The sequence below is a fragment of the Pempheris klunzingeri genome, chromosome 5, assembly GCF_042242105.1.
Source record: "Pempheris klunzingeri isolate RE-2024b chromosome 5, fPemKlu1.hap1, whole genome shotgun sequence".
Lineage (NCBI taxonomy): Eukaryota > Metazoa > Chordata > Actinopteri > Acropomatiformes > Pempheridae > Pempheris > Pempheris klunzingeri.
Genome location: NC_092016.1, coordinates 13,064,631 through 13,085,938, shown reverse-complemented (window position 1 = coordinate 13,085,938; position 21,308 = coordinate 13,064,631). Strand labels below are relative to the sequence as shown.

The window sequence follows — 21,308 nt, the reverse complement described above, 5'->3', positions numbered from 1 at the left end:
AGCTGTGACTTGATACCACTTGGTGAACAAAGCACAAGCAGACACTCACAGGTGCCGTTTCTGACTTAGACATCAGATTCCTCAGACATTTCTATTTCTATTTCAGCATGATTGTTGCAGATACCAACTTAGGTCTTTGGATGAGATGCTTAGGAAATGATTCTTTGCTGCAGCCTCTGTGGGACACCTTGAGGCTCAACTACAGAGACTATTTGAGATCTCCACTTTTTCCCGTTGTTCTGACTGTGTCTTCCTACTTTGTCTTGTGCCTTCCTTTCCTTGTATGCGATATCATGGGAGAGCGCTGGGCCTGGGTCCAGCAATTCAAGATCCAACCAGGCCATCATCCTACAGCCTCTAAGCTGCTACACTGTGCAGGTGTCACCTTGCACAACCACGCGTTTCTTGTGCTCCCAGCATCGGTGGCCCAGTGGGCATGGAGGCCACCTGTGGACCTGCCGGACCGGGCTCCGTCCCTGTTGGAGCTGATTGCCGGAGTGATAGGCAACCTCCTGCTCTTTGACTTCCAGTACTTCATCTGGCACCTGCTCCATCACAAGATCCGCTGGCTGTACGTCACTTTCCATGCCATCCATCATAACTACTCATCCCCCTTCGCTCTAGCTACTCAGTGCCTTGGTGGCTGGGAGCTGGTGACAGTAGGCTTTTGGACCACTCTGAATCCTGCGATCCTGAGGTGCCACCTACTCACCACATGGACCTTCATGGTGATGCATGTCTACGTTTCCATAGAGGATCACTGTGGCTATGATTTCCCCTGGTCCACGTCACGTCTGATACCGTTTGGCATCTACGGAGGGCCCAGCAAACATGACGTGCACCATCAGAAACCCAACACCAATTTTGCACCACACTTCAGTCACTGGGATAAGATATTTGGCACTCATGCTGATTTCAGCTTCTCTTCTGCTAAGAAATAGAGGCTGTAACACTATTGGTGGTCTTAGTGATCTTGTGCTTTTATATTTCTGTGTTTGTTTCTCTGAATGTATCTGTCTATTATGTATTTATTTATGTGGATATTAAAATGTGAAGGGGTGGAAGTTGAAAAGAAATCTAAATTTTCCTTTACACACAATTAGTGTCATGTTACTGTATTTGAAAAATATCGATATATTCGATATAAGATGTGTCCTTAAGTTTGAATCCAAATGAGCAAAACATTTTAACTATGTGCACAATCTAAATAATGCCTAAATGCAGCTGCCTCCCTGTGTGTCTGGCTTCTCCACTTTAAAAGCAGAGTAGGTTGGTTGGTATCATTTCTTTGAAAGTGATCCTGAGCTAAAGACATGGCTTACATTACAGTCTTCCTCGTCTAAGTAATATATCCATTGAGCCACTGTTCCCCTCATTACCGGCGTGATGTTTCCTTTCTGTTGTGTCTTATTTCCGTGGACTGTAGAGAGAAAAGGGTCAATCGCCATTTGATTTGTTTTCTACTTTAAATCTTCACTGCAGGGGTGTCGTCATTGGGGTGTCACCTTTCCCCCTTCAAAGCAGCCAGCACAAAAGGGAAATAGACACATACTTTAAGGCCACTGAGACGGAGCTCCTGATGCTGTTGTTTTGCACTTTTTGGAGTCGATGGCTCATTATTGCATGTCCCTCTAAAGCTACTTTAGATAAAGAGAAGGTATAAAAACTCACTTAAAATTTATCATAATGGTTTCTTTCTTGGAACATCTCCAAAGTGAATGTGTTTGGCCCTTCCTTCAGTTTTACAGTGTGAGTTTTGGGGTGCTGCTTGGGACATGAATGACTAAGCCCTTTGCACTAGGCAAAGTTAATAACAGCGACTTCATGAAGAGGCTCTGGCATAGGAGCCTCCTGAGCCGCAGGGCCCCTGGAGCTGGACACATTCGGTATACCCATCCATGGTTATACGCCTCAATAACAATAAAGTGCACACATTGATCATGCTTATTTATTCAACCATGAAATACTTTACCTGTTGTGACACCAGTGTCAAGTCATGTAATCTGACCAGTGATCCCAGAGAGGCACTGACACTCCAAATGTTTTATATATAGGGGTCAAGAAGGCAAATGATACTATCCCACCGCTAGATGCCAGCAAAGTACTCCAGTTGCTATTTTGATTGAACTGAAGATACTTCATGTTTTTAAATAGCTGACAGCAAAGAGGCATATATGCACATAGCCTGCTACAAGCCAAGGCTCATAGTTGGAAACATGAAAATATTGCATACAGCATTTACCCTAACTTTTACAGCGGTTCAGTAATTTGTTTCCACAGGGTTTGTTGTTGTTGTTGTTGTTGTTGTTCCGGTTGTCGCTGTGGTTGTTGGTGGTGGCGCTGCGCTGCGCTGCGCTGCGTCGCCGCCGGTGTGACCAGATCCAGTCCCTCGGAGCCGGGATATGGAGTGTGAGCGGTGGAGCTGACCGGGACATGTCTGAGTAGAAACCTGCCTTGTTTTCCCAACACGTAACAGTATCACACCCCCGTGCTGAAGATGGGGCAGTGCGGCATCACGTCGTCCAAGACGGTCCTGGTCTTTCTGAACCTGATATTTTGGGTAAGTTTGGAGGTTTCTGATAGTTTTAGACGTGCGTCACAGCGCGGCAGCGGCAAGCTAGCTGAGATTAGCATGTGTGTCTGCTAACAGCTAGCTGCAGCAGCCCGACCTCTGCCTGACCACAGAGGGGTTAGTTTGAAACAAGACATTACTCAGCAGATATTATGTGTTAGCTTTAAGAATCTTAAATTAAACACACTCAACAGTTAAAGACCCTGTGCCTGCTCATATAAATTGCTGAAGTCAAACCGTCGCTTTTTCGTCCCATTAGCAAAGACTTTAGGTTAATATATGTTACATGTTGATTTGATTGCATAAAACCTAAAGTAGCTCAAAATAAATGTTGAAGTTGTCCTAGGCTATGTTGTTCCTCTTTGTTTTAGCCCTCTGGTTATCCTGGTAAACTGCAGGTCCAGTCACTCAGAATGACAATGCAGATCACAGGTGTTGAGTCAGATCCTTTTCTTGCATAAAGGGACTCATTTACAAGTGAATGTCAGTAAAATTTACTTAATGTATTTAATACATTTAATTCCCTTAACAATTATGATTTATATTCTACTAGTACATAATGGTTATTGATGCATTTAAGTAACATTTTGATGTTGCAGCAGGTTGACTACAAACCTTTGGGTAGTCAAACCACAGACCTACAAACACCACATTAGTATGTTTTCTGTGTAAAATCTGAACCAGTATAAAGTAGCTTAAAATGGAAACATCCAAGTAAAGAATACCTCAAGCTGGTGTTACTTTTCACCATGAGGATAAGTGTGGTGTCAGTACAGATGCAGCTGCATGTTAGATACTGAATATCTATCCACAAACCAACTGCAGCATAATGATTATTGTCATAAATGGTGCAGGTTTTCGTGGTCATGACTTTCCTCTGTGGATAGGCTTGAATGAAATGTTTTTGTCGCCCACAGGCCGCTGCTGGTATCCTATGCTATGTTGGAGCCTATGTCTTCATCACATACGATGACTACGATCACTTCTTTGAAGACGTGTACACTCTCATCCCAGCAGTGACCATTATTGCAGTCGGAGCCTTACTTTTCATCATTGGGCTCATTGGATGCTGTGCTACAGTGAGGGAGAGCTACTGTGGACTTACAACGGTCAGTAAACCAGTTTACCAGTTTAGCTGGATAAATGGGGGGGGGGGCCTAATGCCTTTGTGTAGTAGGCGATTAATCAAAGATGATAAGTGGGATTTCAGGATGCATCAGAACACGGCATTAACTTTTCAAATTTGACTTAATAAAAGGATTTTGTCTCTTGTTACATCTAATTAGACAAAGCAAATGTACAAAATTTCAGAAGCTATGAATTAATACTTATGAACAAGAGATTAAGGATTATAAATAACTCACTCCATATACTGTATTTAGTCATTCACAGGTCATTGAACCCTTTCACTAGTAGAAGTAGTCTAATTTGCCAAAGTGTCAGAAAATCCATTTTTAACTTGTATGAATGTTCGTTCTGCAAAGTGTCTGTTGTCTGTGCATTTTAAATCTTGAAATGTAATCCACAGTTTGTCCTCATTCTCCTGCTGGTTTTCGTGACGGAAGTGGCAGTGGTGGTTCTCGGATACGTTTACAGAGCAAAGGTGAGAGAGTCAAATACAAGTCTGTACAGTTTTGTTTTTCCTTGGCCTTGTCTGATGCTCCACCTGTAACCCAGGAGAACACACCCACCCAGAAGAGCAGGGACAGCCTGTCAACCACTGATGACCTAATCTAGTCTGCTTGTGTTCATAATAATATTTGTTTGTACTGCTCAAGGTGTGACGTGTTATCAAATGTTTAGTCTCGCTCTTCTTCCCCATTTCCAGGTTGAAGATGAAGTTAATAACTCTATCAAGAAAGTGTATGATGAGTACAATGGTACCAACACCAATGCCCAGAGTCGTGCCATCGACTATGTTCAGAGACAGGTGAGGACACAAATCCTGCTTCCTCCTGTAAACAGGATTTAATGGTATTTTTGTTTCATCTGTGTTTATGTTGGAATTCCTCTGACTGAGCAATTAGTTGTCAGTAATCATGAGTTTTATTGTTTCCATCCACAGCTTCAGTGTTGTGGGATCCACAATTACTCAGACTGGAAGTATACACACTGGTATGAAGAATCCAAAAACAACAGTGTACCCATCAGCTGTTGCAAAAATAACGCTGGAACCTGCACAGGGTCCCTCACTCATCCTGAAGATCTCTACCAAGAGGTAAGACAACCTCTAAATTTGTCAAGTTTACATCAAACACCATTTATTTTGAAAGAGGAGGGACTTGTTTTAGTTTTATATGTTTGAGCTAATCCTCTCTGTATGTAGGGTTGTGAAGCTCTGGTTGTGAAGAAGTTGAAGGAGATCATGATGTATGTCATCTGGACTGCACTGACATTCGCTGCCATCCAGGTATGTAACTTTAATCAAGACACCTTGTTTCATGGAACATCACCAGTTTAGGATCTTTTTTTGGCACACTTTATTTTTCACTAGCAGCTTGATCCAAAAAGTGAAGATCCCAGTTCAAAACTACAAATTTTATGAGCTTAAATCATTGATATGGTACGAAAGTAAGTTCATCTGGGAGAAGGCAACATTGATGTGACACAATCAGCTTTGGTATTTTTAAACATGGGCCTTATTTTTACATATTTTGGGTTCGAAATGACTGGTAGGTACAAAAACTTTTTGAACTGGTCCAGTAGATCACCTCTGCTGGAAGCCGAGAACAGGCAGCAAACAAGCTACACAAGCTGCAATGTAATCCTCTGGGGCAATTGCACCAGATCAAACAACAAACAGATGTCATATTGCTTGGTTCAAAGCCACCAGATTCCATTGAGAAAAACAGTAAATTTACACGAGAGTTGCTGGTCTATCGCTCTCTCAATGAGTCGGTTTGTGTTATTGTGTGACTTTGGTGCTTTAAAGGGTCAGTTTGGATCCAATAAAATATTTGTGTAACGCATAATAACCCAAACACTCTAACAGATTGAGGCAGCAGTAGACCAGCCATGGCCTATAGATTACATTACAACCATGACAGCCCTTTCCCTGTCTGTTCTTGGCTGTCGGAGGAGGCGATCTAGTGGACCAATTCAAAAAGTTTGTGTACTTATTGGCCATTTTAAACCCAAAATATGTCAAAATAGTGCCCTGGTTTAAAAATACCCAAGGTTCAAATTATCTGAAGGGTTGTGACAGAACTTAATGATAATAATTAAGGTGCCTGTGTCTGTCTTTTGTCTTTCTAGATGCTGGGAATGTTGTGCGCGTGCGTCGTGCTGTGCCGCAGGGGAAGAGATCCTGCCTACGAGCTTCTCATTACAGGGGGCACCTACGCATAAAGGAGAGGACATTTCTCACCATAATAACACACACTTTCTCAATTTATTGTGTCTTTGGTGAGAGCATGAAAACTATCTATTAACACACTAACCACACTGAAGTTATATATTTTAACCTCTTTTTTCCCAAAAAGTTGTTGACCAAATTCTTTAATGGTCAATGTAAATGAGATGTAGAAAGCATTCTGTTGCTCCGAGGATGGCATGAGGCTGTTGGGCCTCATTCTTCTCAACCTCAAACCTTGTATGGAGTCAAATGTGACAAGGTAATTTACTCATATGTCAGTTTGCACTATTTGTGGCTTGGAATATTTTATATTTAAATCTGTCATGTACTTGAATGAAATACTGTATAGTTTTACCACGTATCTCCACTACTACTAGGCTGCTACTGCTGCTCCTGATACTACTGCTACTACTATTATACTTGTACTACCATTATTACAGCTAAAGTTCTGGTTAAAACCTCACCTTTCACCAGCAGTATTCTGTCAAGAAATGGTGGACACCACAACCCAAGTCAATGGCACAGTTTGCGTGTAAACTATGTAATTTAACTGGCTTTTGTCTTTCTGATCTTTCCTTTAGGAATCAACCCTTGTAACCCCTTCAGTGTGTAGGACTTTTCGAGTAGTATTGCATTCTTAACTCTAGATAGACTTTGCCCTGCAGCTGTTTTGTTTGTTTTTGTCCCAAGAGCCTACTGGTGGTAGTTTTATGGTAGAATTTGATCTGCTGATTATGTAGCAATGGCAAGACTAAAGAATGTAAATAAAATGAGGGAAAAGTTTGAAAATAAATTAGTGCGTTTTCAGATTTATTCTTTTTTTTTTTTTTTTGGACAGAACATACACATCTCACGTCTTTATGAAGAGACTAATTGCTGCTGTTTGGTTTTTTTCATTGGTAGAACAAGTCAGCTTGGCCCCAAAAGAGAGGTCAAAGTTCAGAGGTTTCCGATGAAGGAGGGGTATAAAGGGCATTTTCAGTTTGATGCCTTCGTGTATGTGTAGATAAATAATCTTTTAAGCTTACGTCTTCAAACTAAGTTCTAGGTACCTCAGAAAGGGCTCAAAATGCAATACAACTATCATATTATGACTGTAGCTGGAATAGACCTAGATGTGCATGCTTCTGGACTATCTTGTGACCTCCAGCCAACTGTTGTGGACCTTCGGACCTCGGCTTTGGTTACTTGATTCAAACTGAGTTAGTAATGCATCGCCCGTTGCAGAGTAACCAGATACTTTTGAACCAAAGAGAGCCGACTGCTCAGATACATGACCCAAGAATAGTGCCTGACTGCATTTCAGCCACTTAGTTTGCATTGTTCTGGTCTGGTCTTGTAGTCTACAATATTTAGAGCAATGTGGTTTTCTTAGATAAATAGTGGGATTAAAACAATGTCGACGCTGCGTGAAAAACAAATCAAGACCTGAGGATTTGTCTTTAATGTTGAATAAATACAAGTTTCTCATGTACAAATGGTTACTTTTAACTTTCATAATAGAAACAATAACTACACATAGGTTTTCTGTTCAGGCCAGCAAAAGAAATGAAACAATCTGCCCAACGTTTAAGACTGCACAAGAACACCACAGTATATGAATAAACCTAGCGCAGTGACCTTGTGCAACAGAGCTCTAAATCTCCCAGCTGTCATTGGAATGAGGAGCAGTCAACACACCAGCAGTAAGGGCAAAGTTATATGAATAGTGCCACAGCAATAAGTAATTCACCATTCAACACTGTCACTTGCATGTATGCCTGCTGAATGTGAAAGCCCATATCTGCAGGGCTATGATAATGATGATAATGGCATGAACTTTTGTAGAGACACGACATTCTTTGAACAACGGATAAGATCAAATTGTACGGTAATTTGAAATACTAAGGCCTTAACAAAAATTGCATGAGGAAATGGAGTAACCATACAGTCCTACACACGATGGTCGGGTGAGCTCATTCTTTGGCGAGGTAAGAGCCTGGAACCAGTCCTCTGAGGCCATTTCGTTGCACCGTCCACCAGCCATCTTCACCTTGATCTACGACAACCACAACGTCTCCAATGGACACAGAGAGCTCATCGTCCCCCTAAACACGGACAGAAATCAATCAACAGAAGCCTGGAAATAGATCAGCGTTTGGTTTAGAGAAGGATTATTTGAATGCGTCTGATGAAGACATCCAGGAAGCCAAGATGCTGACCTGTGCCACGTAGTCATACACGACCTTGTACTCCTTGCTGCTCTGCTGGTGCCCCAGATGTCCATGAATGGAGGCATACACTCCATCTGATGTTTCTGCTGAGGGGTTCACACCATTTTAGCACACCCCTTATATATGTGTATATGTTTTTTTCTTTCTATTCTCAAATTAGCTGTGATAAGTGTCTCTATGTCACCCTCATTGAGAATCACTGGTGTAAAATACCACTACATTATGTAACTTATAGTTGCTCCACATTTTGCGTAGCGAAGATCGAGAGGCTTTCACAATCATATCTGTCATCATTTTGGAAATTTCAGTGTTGACTTTGATACCATACCAGTGGGTTGTGCAACTGGTTCATTGATGCTCATTTTGGAGCCACCGGAACAGTTCCCCTGCAGAAGATTTGAAAACCTACAAAATGGGAAATAAAGTAAGAAACACACAAACCTTTATTGAAAGGATAAAAATCACTGTCATCTGTCATCTGTCTTATCGTCATTTATTTCCTAACAGTGCTTTCAATTGTGCAACTCTGACCTTTTCATGACTCCTACAAATCCAGGCTTGCCATTTCTGTCAGCCGCAGTATCCCTCTGGTAGTAATTTTGATATTCAATTGGAGCTGCAGACAGACATTGATATTTGTTAAATAAAAAATCTAATGCTCCAAGGGTTCACAATGCATCACCTGTTTCCAACAGTGACAACTGGTCTGCTGTATGTCTCGGCCGCAGCTGAGAGATAATATTAAAATCTCCAACTCGGAACATATTCAAATCCAAATCAGGAAGGCTGCAGGGTGGATTCCTACCTGGGGGTGTTGAGCCAGTGCTTTTCAGCTCCACAAAGCTGTTGTTGTCTGTGATGATGTCACACTTTTCCAGTGTTTTCCTCACACACTCGTAACACTGAAAGAGCAGTTTGTCCAGAATGAATTATAAACATACAGTATATGTACAGTATATTTGAAGGGCTTGCTGAAGGTCTGTCGCATACAGATGCGTGAGAACAGCTGCATGCACCTCATCATCTTTGACACTCTGCATTGATAAATGGTTACAGTGCACCCACAAAGCGTTTCTTAATATGCTGAGGCGGTCTTCTTCCTGTTGCTGAAATATCTGCAAAACAGTGTAATTGGAAAAATAGTAAGTGATACAGAAAACATTGAAGTATTTCTCATGCAGCTTTTCATGGTCTTTCCTGTTTTGTTTCTGTCCTGTGTTGCAAGCTGCTACTTCTGTGAATAAGGATGAGTGAAGTCGTTGGCTCAGCTTTGTTAATGTTATCACATGTAGGAAGAGTTGGTCGTCCGGAAACATTTTCGTAGATTAATGACTCACTTTAAACTCTGGTTATAGGAAGTACCTCACACCCTGGTTGACAAAGCAGGCTGGGGTATTGCCAGTCTTGGTCTAAGTTAGCACATTTTAAAATGTATCAAGTTACAGTGTGCATTGCTCACTTGATGCATACACGAAGAGGAGAAATACAGCCTCTAGTGATATACTTCACCTCACAAGTGCTGATGTGTTCTGATTCCCATTCTTGACGAGTCTTGTCAAGCTGTTCGATGTTTGACATATACTGTTTCTCTAAAGACAAAATTGATTTAAAAAAAAAATGTATCAAGTTCTTCTATAACACAGATTTAAACGTTGAGGTTTAATGTATAATTTACATATATCAGTTATCGGTCATAACATGGCATATAACACCGCAAATATAACAGAACGGATTCTTATGTGCCGTTTCTAAATCTATTTCTAGGATCCTCAATAAAAGGGAAGTTAATGTGACCACCATCCTCAAAAAACAATTCTGGTAAACCACGACAGCTTCGTTCGTATTATTTGTCCTTACCAGCCTCCTCTGCAGCTTCTCTGCACTGTTTAGATTTGTTGTTCATCTAAAAAAAAGAATACAATTACACATTGCCTTTATAACTGCAAACCTGCTGCCTTCCTTAAAAAAAGAAAATATAGTTGAATGTGCATGTTTTTTTCACATAATCTTTGAAAGTTATATTTCAAATCAGAACAGACGCTGAATAACTGAGTGTGGTGGAGTAACTGTGTAATGACTGTCCCACTGTTTGCCTACACAACAATTCATCTTTTAAACACACATTCTTAATTGTAAAGTATGTAAAATATACATGCTTCTGATGTTAACATTTGTTAATAGCACGCACTGTTAGTGAATGGTAGATAAAAAAAGAATTAGTAGCACACAGACTGTTGTACAATGTCTGTAATATCGTTACTATATTTCTTGTTTCTCTTCTTCAACATTAAAACTATTTTTCAAGAGATTCAAATAGTTAATCGTGTACAATGGTAAAAAAAACAAGGAGCTGAGCCTTTGTGTTAAAACTTACTGACGTATTGTAACTCAGTCTGAGGTAAGTTAGACAATAGAAGAGTGTTTTCCAGTTAATCTGCTGAAGGGGAACGGATTCTCTGTGCTAACCTTAAATCTCAGTCTGAGGTTTACATACGAGCAGGTGGAAACCTCCAGTGCACTTACTGTACATTGAGGTGAAGTAGGAGACAACATGTGTGCAGTAGTTGAACATTCAAAATCAATGAATTTGGATGCTATTTATAGTCTGGATTGTTCAAGGGGGAAGAATAGATGTAATTTTAAGGGTTTTTAACCAGCAAATTGAAAAGTTTGTTTAAAAAAAGCATATCAGACAAATTATTACTCAAAGCAGTGTAGCTTTATATGCCTTAAACATGTCTGGAGGAGATCTTTTTCGTTGTTTTAAGAGAAAAAAGCACTGATGTGCCGACTGTGCACAGAAGAAAAGTCTCCTAATGAATTATATGAACAATCAGAAACTGGAAAACAGCACTCATCCTTTTAGAAAGTCATTGCGCTGGACCTTTAAGGATATCACAGCACAGCACAGATTTACCTTCTCAATCTGTTTGGGAGTGGCTGAGGGAGAGTTGCCCATCTTCTCAGCGGTTTGCTCTGCCTCATCTGCCTCCCTGCAGCGCTGCTCATAGGATCTTTTAGACTAGGGGGAGAAACAGAAACCATATGAAACTATAACAACCGTGCTTTGCTCATCAGCACTGCATTCTACGAACCCTTGACAGGAAGAGGGTGTGGGTTGGGGAGGGGCGCGAGTTCGGTCAAGACAAGGTGTCTTGCATATGCAGGAATAAGAAAATGCATCACTTCCCTCTTTGAGCGGAAACAAGCATGAGCTCAGGCTCCTCAATGTCTATCACACGTGTTATGACTGGCACTTAAATATCTTAAATGCACAGAGCAGTGCTTCTCTGCTAAAGTCCATTCAGAATGAGGCCTTGCTGCACTTGATGCACTCAAATATACAAGCAGAATCTTCCTGCACCACTAGTGACGTCTCTAATACTGTCAACCACAGCCACAGCTTTTTTAAAGAATAATTTAAACAGACACACACACACACACACACACATATATATATATATATATATATATATATATATATATATATATATATATATATATATCCGTTATATAATGGAAACTGAGATGACTTTCTGTTAACAAGGGCCTCCACGAACATGAAATCTCATCATAGATCATCACGATGATACTCAATGACCTTACTTCTATTGTTTTCTTGTAGAGGGAGACTTTTGTCTTCTGGACTTTATCCACGATGGCTTCAAACTAAGAAGTGATGTTACAAAAAAAAGAAAAAAAGTCATGTTAAAAGAATGTGATCAGAAAACCACGAGAGTGGCAATTCTTTTTTAGATTTCCTCTGCATGCAAATAAGGGGGGGAAAAAAAGCCTTATATCGGTACCTTTTTTCTCTGCTCTTTCTGTCGCTCTCTGAACTGCTCCATTCTCTTCACCTCCTCCTTCAGGAATCCTGAGAGCTGAATGTGCAAGTTTCCTACATTTTCAATTTCTGGAAAACACCATAACATACAGGTGAAGACTCAGAGCTGACTGACACAAGTATGAAGGACACAAGCAAAATAATGCAGGCAATATATCCTGTGCTTACGTGTTTTCATTTCATCGAAAGATGTTCTCAACGTGCTGTGAAGAGAAAATGAGTGAAGAACATTTTTAAAGGATGTTAAAATTTCAGGCATTGATACGTTTTCTGCCTGTCCAATATGGCAGAAGAAAGGTGCCACTTAGGTAGACTCGGGAACACTGATGAGTGTATATCATTGCTAAAATGTGCATCCACACGCACACCTACCAGATCTCATATAAACCCCCAGCCTTGCGGGCGATTGTAATCAGTTCCTTGCCATATTTCTCCTCTGCTGATGCCCTGCATGAGTAAAACCACAGTAGAGCTTAGCCACATTGCAATGACCTCACTTGGTCAATTCCTGTGCAATTTACAAGACATCTCTGAGCTCACCTCATTTTCAAGAGCTCCTCCATGTCTTTGCATGTCCGTCGTCCATCGCTAATTCTCTGACTGATAGTTTCATACCCAATATTACTGATGAAGTCCACTCCCTGGAACCATAAATTCCAAATACCATAAAACGTTCACAGGGAAGCTCAGTCGTCAAACCACACAGAGTGTTACATTTTGGAATAAAAAGTCAAAATAGATGCTGTTAACCCAAAATGTTTTATGTCCATTGGAAAGAAAATGTTACAGTTATTAGTATTTAAATGATCACCTTTAGACAATAACTGAGACTGATTTATTTTTTCCCCTTGCAGGGGTATTGTGGTGGCACTACACCTAGAATGGAAATTGTTTCATGTGGTAGTTGGGGTTTGAATGGAAAGCTGCTCAGTAAGAAAATCACCAAAAGTCCCCTCTCATGTAAAAGTATTCTTACTTTGCTGAAATTCATGGGGAAGTAAAATTATTGGTGTCAAATTCTCTGGTGTTCATTTCACATGTTACTGACTTTTGTTATACACAAGACAAAAAGCAGGATGACAATAAAGGGAGAAAAGGGAAGCACACAACTTCTCAATGTAAATTGTTAAGTTTACAAGGTCAATTGATTGTTGTTTCTAGCCAGTAACTGATGCTTTGCTTCTGGTTATGTGTGCTGGAAAGTGGTTAAGAGAATATTTTGAATTCTGGTCTTTTGCATTGTTGCACATGTGTTAACAGGTAGTTTGGCCATACACTTCTAAAAAGACAAGAGTCAGTAGATCAAAGGCACACAATTGAGATGTAATTAGTCTTATTAACAGGAAACCCTCAATAATGATACTGAACACATGATTACCAACATAAATCCGCTATGTTGAAGTGTTATTTTGGCCTCCATAAACTGTTTTAACAGCGCTTTACTGAAAAAAATGTTGGCATACACAACACAGAGATAAAAACTATCATTCTGGTTATCAAGACTGCATACAATAAAAAAAATTGTGTTTTAATCAAAGCAACAATTTAATCACCATTCACTGAGTTTCAAAGTGAGAAAAAGGAAAGAAAAGAAACACGATTAGCGGAAGTGGAAGGGTACACGAAAAATATTACCTCAAAACTCCAGTGAACATAGTGAATACAACAACTCTGACTTCACAGCTCAGTAAAAACTCATTGTCGGCTTTAGCTCTGAACATGAACATGACACAAAAACGTACGGGTTAGAAGCATCTCTCTAACTCACCCAAAATGCATCTTTAAATTGCAATGCCATCTCGGAATTGGCAGAATATAGCCCCCCGTTGGAGAATCCACTCAACTTTGAGTCACTTTAGAACGCCAAGCAGTGTAAGAGGCTGTTGCTCGATGCGAGTGAAACGGATCATGACACATTCAGGAAACCAGCCTTCCAACAGCAACACTCGCTCACTTACTCATTTGATTCAAATGAGGAAGAGCTGCGACATTTCAGCAGCTACCACAGCTGGACTGATACTCTTGTCAGTTCATTTGGCACATGTGAAAGGACGATTAATGATGATGAACAGCCACAATTCAACAAATCTATTCCAAAAAAATCCCACTTGAACATCCCTGTTCTTCAGGAGTTATGCTATTCAATCGAATGTAACGACCCAGCAACACATACTGTTTAATGTGTTCTTGTGGGTAGATTTAGCTGACATGCTGTCAGGGAAGTGCTGAAACACTGCAGAGGTCATTTTAGAGACAATAGCTTGAGTTTGTGGTGGTATCGTGCTTAGGTTGCAGCATATCTGTCCCTGTTAAGGACAGATAAGGTGCTGACCTTAACCACGGCTGAAATCAAACTACACAGGAAATAAACCACATTACAACTTCATGGAAACAAGTAAGAAAACTTTACAATAAAGAAGAACACAGAGTGCTGTTATAATTCATCATGTGACACGTGCAGCTGTCTGCCATAGTCTGTCACTTCACTGTTCATGAATGCTTCTTGATTTTTCAAAACCTCAGCCTCTGAGATGTGCCCGTCACCATCGTGGTCCATTTCCTTGAGGAGGTAAAGAGCCTGTTGATGACATGACGGCAAAACAAGGAAAAAAATAAACATCAAGTTTGTATCTTATGTATTTATTTTTCTCTGTCTCTACTGGCTCGGGGGAGAGCCACAGGCCTGTCTTTGTTTTCTTTTTTGGATTGGCTGATCGTTTGCTTGTTTTTGCTTGCTGTATTTTATCTCTTGGGACGTTTGTAATAAACTATGAAATGTATGTTTACACTTCTCTCCCCGGTGATACGAGATGATAAACCTCATCCCTGTATCCTTAATCTAAATTCCAACAAAAAATGGTGACAAAAAAACAGAAAAACTATAAAATCCTACCGGGCATTAACAAAAGCAGCATCCAAAAGCACTATTTGCTCATTTATTAAAACTTAAGAGTCTGGGCACCCATTGGAACAGTCCAGTCTCACCTCTTCTCTTGCTGAACCGTAGCTATTAGGCGCGACCCAGCGGAGCTGTTCCTCTCGATTCAGCTTTCCATCCTTGTCTTGATCGTAGAGTTCTTTAAACCGCACTGTTTCTTCAATCTCCCACTGTGAAGGGGAATCCTCTAATAATGAAATAAAGCGTTAACACTGCATAGCGGATGAAGATTTGGCATAGCAGAGAAATGCTAACAAAAGATCATTCTGCGTTTTAAAATCATATCTGTGATCTTACCGTCACTGCGGACATCTCCAATAAATTCACTTAAACTGATGAATCCATCTTTATCTGTGTCATATTCACCCTGCACATCCTCGATGGCAAAATCCTTTTAGAAAAAAAGAGGTAAATCAATCAATTTTGACATAAAACACAAAGAGAGGGATGCATTATCGTATCAGGTTTTGCAGGAGTAGGAGCTAAACTCATCTTACAGCCATGTGATCCACCTCAGATGGGTGGGTGAAGGCAAGAAATTCTGTCACATTAAGCCCGGATGTGCTGTCAGCATCAGCATAGTCAAAGCGCCTCCTCTCCTTCAGATGGAGCTAATAATGATAGGAGCCTCTGTTAAGGTATCACAGAAAAATTAGGCTGTGGCATTATGTGATTATTAACAGGACAATAAAAGTACACTAACATGTCTGAGAGACTCCTGCTCTGGATCCTCCAGAACAGCGCTGTCATCAAAACTGATGAGCTGCTCATGAGTGACCATGTTGTATTCCTCCCACGTTACAACGCCGTCTTTGTCGGTGTCAAACTCAGGGAACCGCTCTTTCGCGTCATCCAGAGCATACTTTCTGTAGACGTGCTGAATCCAAAGCGTGATCTCCTCTGTGGATAAAATACAGCAGACTGAGTTTGGCCTTTTATCACCTGTTTATCTAATTTTTGACAAATGTTCAGAGACCGTAAGTTACCTGAATTTAGCAGATTGTCACCATTTGCATCAATCTTCTTCACAATCTCCATGATTTTTTTCCTCTGTTCTGCCGGGCTGAGCTTCTTTATTTCCTCAGTGTCCTAAACGTGCATGAAGAGTGAGCAGGCGATGTATAAAGAACAGAAATCAGGCTGAGGAGTGTAAGAAAATGACAACATTTAACAACCTCATCTCCCAGGAGGACGTTCATGTCATGTTCAGGGTTGTGCTGCTGGCCAATATGATGATCTTCATGGTGATGTTGATGAGAGCTTTGTCCAAATCCAAACTGAAGTACCAGCAATACCAACAATGTAGAGGACGTCATCTGTTGAGCAACACAGTTAATGAGAGCAGAAAGTTGTGATGCCTTTAAAGTAAAACAGTTCCACACCCTCCATAAAATAGCCGTTGTTTTTCATTGTATGACTCACATTTAAAGTTCACTACCACACTTGTGTAAACACACAGGGAATTATTAACTATTCAACCAATAAGAGGCACATAGAGGCCAACTAATTTTCTAGCATGTAAGGGCAGCTTAAATGATACTTTATCACATTTTCTCCATTTAAAAAGTCTCCTTAAAGGACACTTTATCACATTTTCTTGCAGACTGGGCCACCGTATAGAGCACTTTATCATGTTTTATCTACCATAGGGACATTCAAGCAGGCAGTTATTAATAGTAAAAACAAATGGGGCTATGGAAATTTAAAAAAAAAACCCATTACATCCGGCTTACAGAGTAGCACTTGACTTGGATGAAAAGTCAAATGACCAGGAAAAAACATAACAGAGCCAAATAACAAGTGTGCAGCCTTGTGGTCAGCTGGTGGAAGTTCAAACTAAACTTTATATGCGAGCCTCGTCCTGCTTAATGATAAAACCTGCTGAATCCACCACCAAATACTGGGTCTGGTAACAAGAGAGAGGGGACCCAAAGTTAAGGGAGGCTCACAGAAACACTAGTTCTTCTCTAATTTTTATTAAATTCATGTTTATAGTTAATGTGCCAGAGAGAGACTGACAGAGAGAGAGACAGAGAGATGCACACATACAGGAAGTGTCGAGGACAAAATCAACAGCGTTATCCAAATTAAGAGTTAAGACAACGATACAAGCCAATGATAGAGTTGCTGCCACAATGTTGAGAAATAACGTAAATGGAAAATGTTGTTACCCTGAAAAGTGCTGCGAGGAAGACGTCACTCACCCTGGACGATAGATAAACTTCCGGTTACAAATTTCAAAATAAACGTTTTATTTCATATTGGAGAACATTTGCAACAAAAAATGTAAACATAAAACAATATAAACATAAAAAACATTTCCTTCCTTTTGCAAATTATATGTATGTATATGTATATGTATGAGTTTCCTAATGCAAAATACTATAAAGACAAATGAGACAATGATCCTCCTGGTAGATTTAAGTGGTTTTCCTTAGCTTCTTGTGCTACGCCCAAAGTAGTTTATCTGTCAGTATTCCACAACCCAAAAGTGATATTTGTAGCTTGCGACAACAGTCACTTTCACCAGTTTACCTTTCCAGTCTAGCTTTCAGCTTGATGGCATTCATTAGAGCGTCATCATCAGCATCATCATCATCAGCAGCAGCAGCAGCAGCAGCAGCCTGTGTAGAGTGGGAAATGGGCAATATTGTATAGCAGAATGACAAGAGATTTGAAATAACTTTGTTTTATCTCTGCAAGAATTTGCGTTAACTTCAGGGTTTGTGCAGATGACCAATATAAGTCTCTCCAACTAGATGTTTGTCGATATGGAGAGTTTTTCTCTGCATTAATGTGAGTGTGTTGTATTACCTTTGGCTATTGAATTACTAGATAAACAATTTCCTCTGGGGAAAAATATTTTGTAAATAACTTAACATACATCCAGTCTCAAACACAAAGTTTTTTGGGTAAATGTATGCCTTTACCTTTAGGCAAGGCATGGCTAGTATTCTTACAGCATATAATACAATCGAAATTTTAAGGAAGTACACAAATCAAATAGTTTCTGGTGAGCTGTATAAGTAGTGCATTTTGGTCTACTCTCTTTGACTGGTGGCAATACCATCATGCGTTGTGTAGCTTTTTAATAGTTTCATGGGGGAAATGTTTTGGTCTGAAATGCTTTTATTTTGAAGGCCGGTTATCTTCTCTCCCGAGCTTCCTGCTGTCTCTAGCTAACTTGACACAAACTGCGAAATCAACCAAACCTCCCGCCCGATCTTCATGGTTGCTATGGTAGACAGTTTGTAGTCCCACCTTTTGACCCGATTATACTGTACATGATTGGCTGACGCGTATGTCGTTTCCATGTTACAGTGCATTCATTGGATAATCCAATCGCCAGTCAAAACATCTAAACTCAACAGACTTCCTGCTTTTGTTAGGTTGTCTTCACTGTCATGTATTTATCTGACATGTTTTTCCATCAACTCTGACAACAAGACAATTGTTTCCGTAGACTCTTTTTTTTCTCACCGACTGAACATTGAACATACAGCGGGTCGATGTCCAAAGACAACCGCCATGATGGACGACGGCGTGGCGCTGGGCAGCACCGTCTCGGCCCGAGAGTTAACCAAGGTGGGGACGGGAGGGAGAGGTCTGGTAGCAACAGCTCAGGATCCTCGCATGGAGGAGGCAAAAAGAATGCGTCCATAACCGCTTTGAAGGTACGTGAAGACTTGTTAGCTTGTTGCAAATAGCAAAAATACAGCAATGTATTTAGTCAGGAGCATTCCGACGCTGCCATAGCTAGCTTGAGTTTGGTGACTGGCTAGTTGACAGTGGGTTCACTGGGTCCAACAGGAAAGAAGCATTTTTAGGTGCCTTCTTACCTTCTGTAGGTGTGAGGCTGTCAGCTTCGGTGGTCTCCATTTCTCCCTCCATCACACCCACCCGTGCATTTTTACCGAAGGATGATAAATGGTGAGATTTGTGAGAAGATGCTAACGTATCATGAGGTTCTCGTGCATTTATATATTATGGTTTCATCACTTACGCAAGAATGTTACAGCAAAATGAGAGCTTTGTAGGGTAACACAAGACACAGACAAGCCTGTGTCAGATGGTAGCTGCTCTCTCTGTTTGTCCTCCTTCATCTAGACTTTGAAAACTTGTACCATTTGTAGGCAGTGAAACCATGTGGGTTTGTGTGTTTTGTCCCCCAGCAGCCTATGAATCATCAAATGCTGACTCCAATCAGATCTAGAGCATCACCCTGTGCGGCTAATGCATGGCCAGGCTTGCATTAGCAAACACTGTCTCTGAGCCTGCAGCTATACTCTCATCACTGGCAACACAGGATGGGGGGGCAGAGCGGCAGGCCTGCTGTGTGCACATGACTGCGCAGTGCTGTGGCAGAAGGAGAGTGAGAGATGAGAAACGGAGTGAGAGTGGGGGCTCAGATGCAGAGCACGGAAAGCAGAGGAGAGAAGCTGTAAATATAGGAGGCTGGTGGAGAGCAGAGAAGAGTGGCAGACAGCAGGCAGCAAGTCGGGGGCCTAAGAAGTGGCTGCTAACTCAGCAGAGCACTGGGGGCTCAGGCTAGATTACAGACAGCATAGTCAAAGGGAAAGGCAGGACTGGCGTGCTACTGACAACTTGTCTCTCTCAATCGCCACTTGGAGAGGAGTTGACACAGCTGGGCAAGTTGCTAGAGCAGTGTGGACTACACAGTAGGAGTCTATTTTGGTCCTGCTGTCAGATGACGATGTCACCTTGCACAAGTGTCAGTGCTGGTGAGGGGGAACAGGTTGCCTGAAGTGGGCTGCAAAAGTATGTCAGGAGTGGATAAGGCCGAGGAACCTGCTTACAGACTGTACTTCTACTCTGTATGTATCCTCTAATCTTTTGATTTTTTTTTTCTGTGTCACTCCTATTGAGCTAGATCCCACGTTTTGTCTTGCTGCTTCCATCTGTTGGTAGACCTTGCCAAAAGGGAAACCTTACACTTGCCCCTTACTCAGCACAGTCTAGAAAACAAGTGCTCTCTCTGCTGCATGGGGAAGCATAGTCTGGTCACAGAGTATAACAGAGGCTTTGCCCCACAATGTATCTTTTTTTTTTTTTTTTTTTTACAGTGCAGCATAGCAGACTGCTTGTTTGCAGCTGATTAAGTGGATGAAGAGAATGTTGCTGTAAGCCCTTTTTTTTTTTTTAACCTCAGGCTGCTGCACACAGTTAGCACATCAGTCATGAGAAGGCAAGGTCTTCTCACAACCCTCGTCTGTCATCTAATGGCAATCAAGCCGAGGAAACACAGAGTAAATATTTACAGTTTGTAGATGGGAGATGGTGCATTGCTGCTGACACATCTCACTAGTTCATGCTCATTTTTGCTGGGCCTGCGTTTGATGTTTTTTTTTTTTAATCTCTTTTGAGTCTATCTCTACTTGGCAGAATAAAGCCCAGGCCAATCTACATGTAAAGAATTTTGCACACCAGAAGTAGGTCAGCTGGGTATCTCCCTTAGGGACATTAAATAGTATCAGACCAATACACGCATGCTGTTTCTCCATGTGTGATGCCTAATGAGCCATGTTCATATTATTCTGCTAGCCTTGAAGGATAGTCTGAGATAACATTATGTTACCATGTTATTTTTACAAAAACGTTGGCCTAATTATCACTAAGTCTTGGATAAACTGTATCCCTTTTCTTTTCAGTTGCAAGTATGTTAACTGGATAATTTGGTGTAGCTTTCTTGTCTGAATAGTGGTGTTGGTAAGAGACAGCCAGGAAAAGAGAGAACTGTTTGTTCCATGACTCATTTGCTATTAAGAGGAGGAGTGGCTCTTGATTTTTGTGTTGGTTGCAGGCAACAATGTATTTTAATTCTGAAACATCTTATAGTTTTCTAACCAAAACAGCCCCTTTTCTCTGGATTTGTAGTCAACACAAGATTAAATCATTTATGAACAGTGCAGAAGGGGTACAGGCTTTTCTGCTGGGAGAGGGAACAGAGCCAGTGGAAGATACAGAACGATAAGCCTCTAGGTATTAGCTTCTGTGTTGTTTTGTAACAGGATTGCCAGAAGTCAGAATATTAAGTAATGTAAGATTACAAGGCAAATGCTATCAAGAAGACTGTTGGGCACACCGTGTATTTTTGTCTTTGTCATTGCATTACAAGACTGTATTGTAAATGTTATTGCTCATAGAGTGTGAAGCAGGATTAGTCTAGTTATGCATGAGCCGTTTTAGCAAACTGACAAAATGCTTCTCTGTGAGATTGAGATGGGAAGCAGAGAGATGTCGATGCCATCTTTCATTACAGGGCATCTCAATGTCCCGTAGGTAAATGATGTGATGAATGACTTACTGCAGATTTTATTTTGGTTCACATTATCTGCTTCAGCCGTGGTTACAGTCAAGTTCACTGA

General features: G+C 40.9%; 5 protein-coding genes across 6 annotated transcripts in view; 3 read left to right on the top strand and 2 right to left on the bottom strand.

Moving 5' to 3' along the window:
- The first annotated feature begins 107 nt into the window (after nucleotides 1-107).
- On the top strand, nucleotides 108-941 carry ch25hl1.2 (cholesterol 25-hydroxylase like 1, tandem duplicate 2). The gene has a single exon (XM_070830510.1). The coding sequence runs from the start codon at nucleotides 108-110 to the stop codon at nucleotides 939-941; it is 834 nt and encodes a 277-aa protein (XP_070686611.1).
- A 1,253-nt stretch (nucleotides 942-2,194) lies between these two features.
- Nucleotides 2,195-6,720, top strand: tspan3a (tetraspanin 3a). Its single transcript, XM_070830104.1, has 7 exons — nucleotides 2,195-2,560; nucleotides 3,490-3,681; nucleotides 4,101-4,175; nucleotides 4,401-4,502; nucleotides 4,638-4,790; nucleotides 4,899-4,982; nucleotides 5,828-6,720. Exons 1-7 carry the CDS (start codon nucleotides 2,498-2,500, stop codon nucleotides 5,918-5,920), a joined length of 762 nt encoding a protein of 253 aa, XP_070686205.1. The 5' UTR covers nucleotides 2,195-2,497; the 3' UTR covers nucleotides 5,921-6,720.
- Nucleotides 6,721-6,899: 179 nt separating this feature from the next.
- On the bottom strand, nucleotides 6,900-14,059 carry pstpip1a (proline-serine-threonine phosphatase interacting protein 1a). Of its 2 annotated transcripts, none has more exons than XM_070830102.1 (15): nucleotides 13,753-14,059; nucleotides 12,525-12,625; nucleotides 12,357-12,431; nucleotides 12,153-12,187; nucleotides 11,947-12,053; nucleotides 11,747-11,809; nucleotides 11,058-11,162; nucleotides 9,998-10,043; nucleotides 9,650-9,729; nucleotides 9,157-9,255; nucleotides 8,946-9,042; nucleotides 8,672-8,756; nucleotides 8,469-8,545; nucleotides 8,129-8,223; nucleotides 6,900-8,014 (listed from the first exon to the last, which is right to left on the bottom strand). In XM_070830102.1, exons 1-15 carry the CDS (start codon nucleotides 13,780-13,782, stop codon nucleotides 7,883-7,885), a joined length of 1,227 nt encoding a protein of 408 aa, XP_070686203.1. In that variant the 5' UTR covers nucleotides 13,783-14,059; the 3' UTR covers nucleotides 6,900-7,882. The 2 variants fall into 2 exon arrangements, with proteins under 2 accessions (XP_070686203.1, XP_070686202.1); XM_070830101.1 differs by having other exon boundaries at nucleotides 6,901-8,014; nucleotides 8,129-8,226; nucleotides 13,753-14,056.
- A 136-nt stretch (nucleotides 14,060-14,195) lies between these two features.
- On the bottom strand, nucleotides 14,196-17,488 carry rcn2 (reticulocalbin 2). Its single transcript, XM_070830103.1, has 9 exons — nucleotides 17,458-17,488; nucleotides 17,094-17,127; nucleotides 16,098-16,238; nucleotides 15,909-16,011; nucleotides 15,626-15,822; nucleotides 15,420-15,533; nucleotides 15,220-15,313; nucleotides 14,970-15,109; nucleotides 14,196-14,562 (listed from the first exon to the last, which is right to left on the bottom strand). The coding sequence occupies exons 3-9, from the start codon at nucleotides 16,236-16,238 to the stop codon at nucleotides 14,419-14,421; spliced, it is 933 nt and encodes a 310-aa protein (XP_070686204.1). The 5' UTR covers nucleotides 17,094-17,127; nucleotides 17,458-17,488; the 3' UTR covers nucleotides 14,196-14,418.
- Nucleotides 17,489-18,322: 834 nt separating this feature from the next.
- Nucleotides 18,323-21,308, top strand: part of scaper (S-phase cyclin A-associated protein in the ER) — a 58,835-nt gene continuing 55,849 nt past the window's right edge. Inside the window, exon 1 of the mRNA XM_070831121.1 lies at nucleotides 18,323-18,596. Coding sequence (XP_070687222.1) covers nucleotides 18,432-18,596 — 165 coding nt within the window. The 5' untranslated portion in view covers nucleotides 18,323-18,431. The remainder of the gene's footprint in view (nucleotides 18,597-21,308) is intronic.

Coding starts and splice junctions, on each gene's coding strand:
- ch25hl1.2 (XM_070830510.1), top strand. CDS start 108: ATGATTGTTGCAGATACCAACTTAGGTCTTTGGATGAGATGCTTAGGA.
- pstpip1a (XM_070830101.1), bottom strand. CDS start 13,782: ATGGCATTGCAATTTAAAGATGCATTTTGG. Junction 11,810..11,946: donor AGAAAGAGCAGAGAAAAAAG/GTACCGATATAA, acceptor ATCACTTCTTAG/TTTGAAGCCATCGTGGATAA. Junction 8,546..8,671: donor TTTGTAGGAGTCATGAAAAG/GTCAGAGTTGCA, acceptor CCCATTTTGTAG/GTTTTCAAATCTTCTGCAGG.
- tspan3a (XM_070830104.1), top strand. CDS start 2,498: ATGGGGCAGTGCGGCATCACGTCGTCCAAGACGGTCCTGGTCTTTCTG. Junction 4,176..4,400: donor GATACGTTTACAGAGCAAAG/GTGAGAGAGTCA, acceptor CCCCATTTCCAG/GTTGAAGATGAAGTTAATAA. Junction 4,503..4,637: donor TCGACTATGTTCAGAGACAG/GTGAGGACACAA, acceptor TTCCATCCACAG/CTTCAGTGTTGTGGGATCCA.
- rcn2 (XM_070830103.1), bottom strand. CDS start 16,238: ATGACGTCCTCTACATTGTTGGTATTGCTGGTACTTCAGTTTGGATTT. Junction 15,314..15,419: donor CTGAGGTGGATCACATGGCT/GTAAGATGAGTT, acceptor TTTTTCTAAAAG/GATTTTGCCATCGAGGATGT. Junction 15,110..15,219: donor TGGAGATGTCCGCAGTGACG/GTAAGATCACAG, acceptor TTTCATTATTAG/AGGATTCCCCTTCACAGTGG.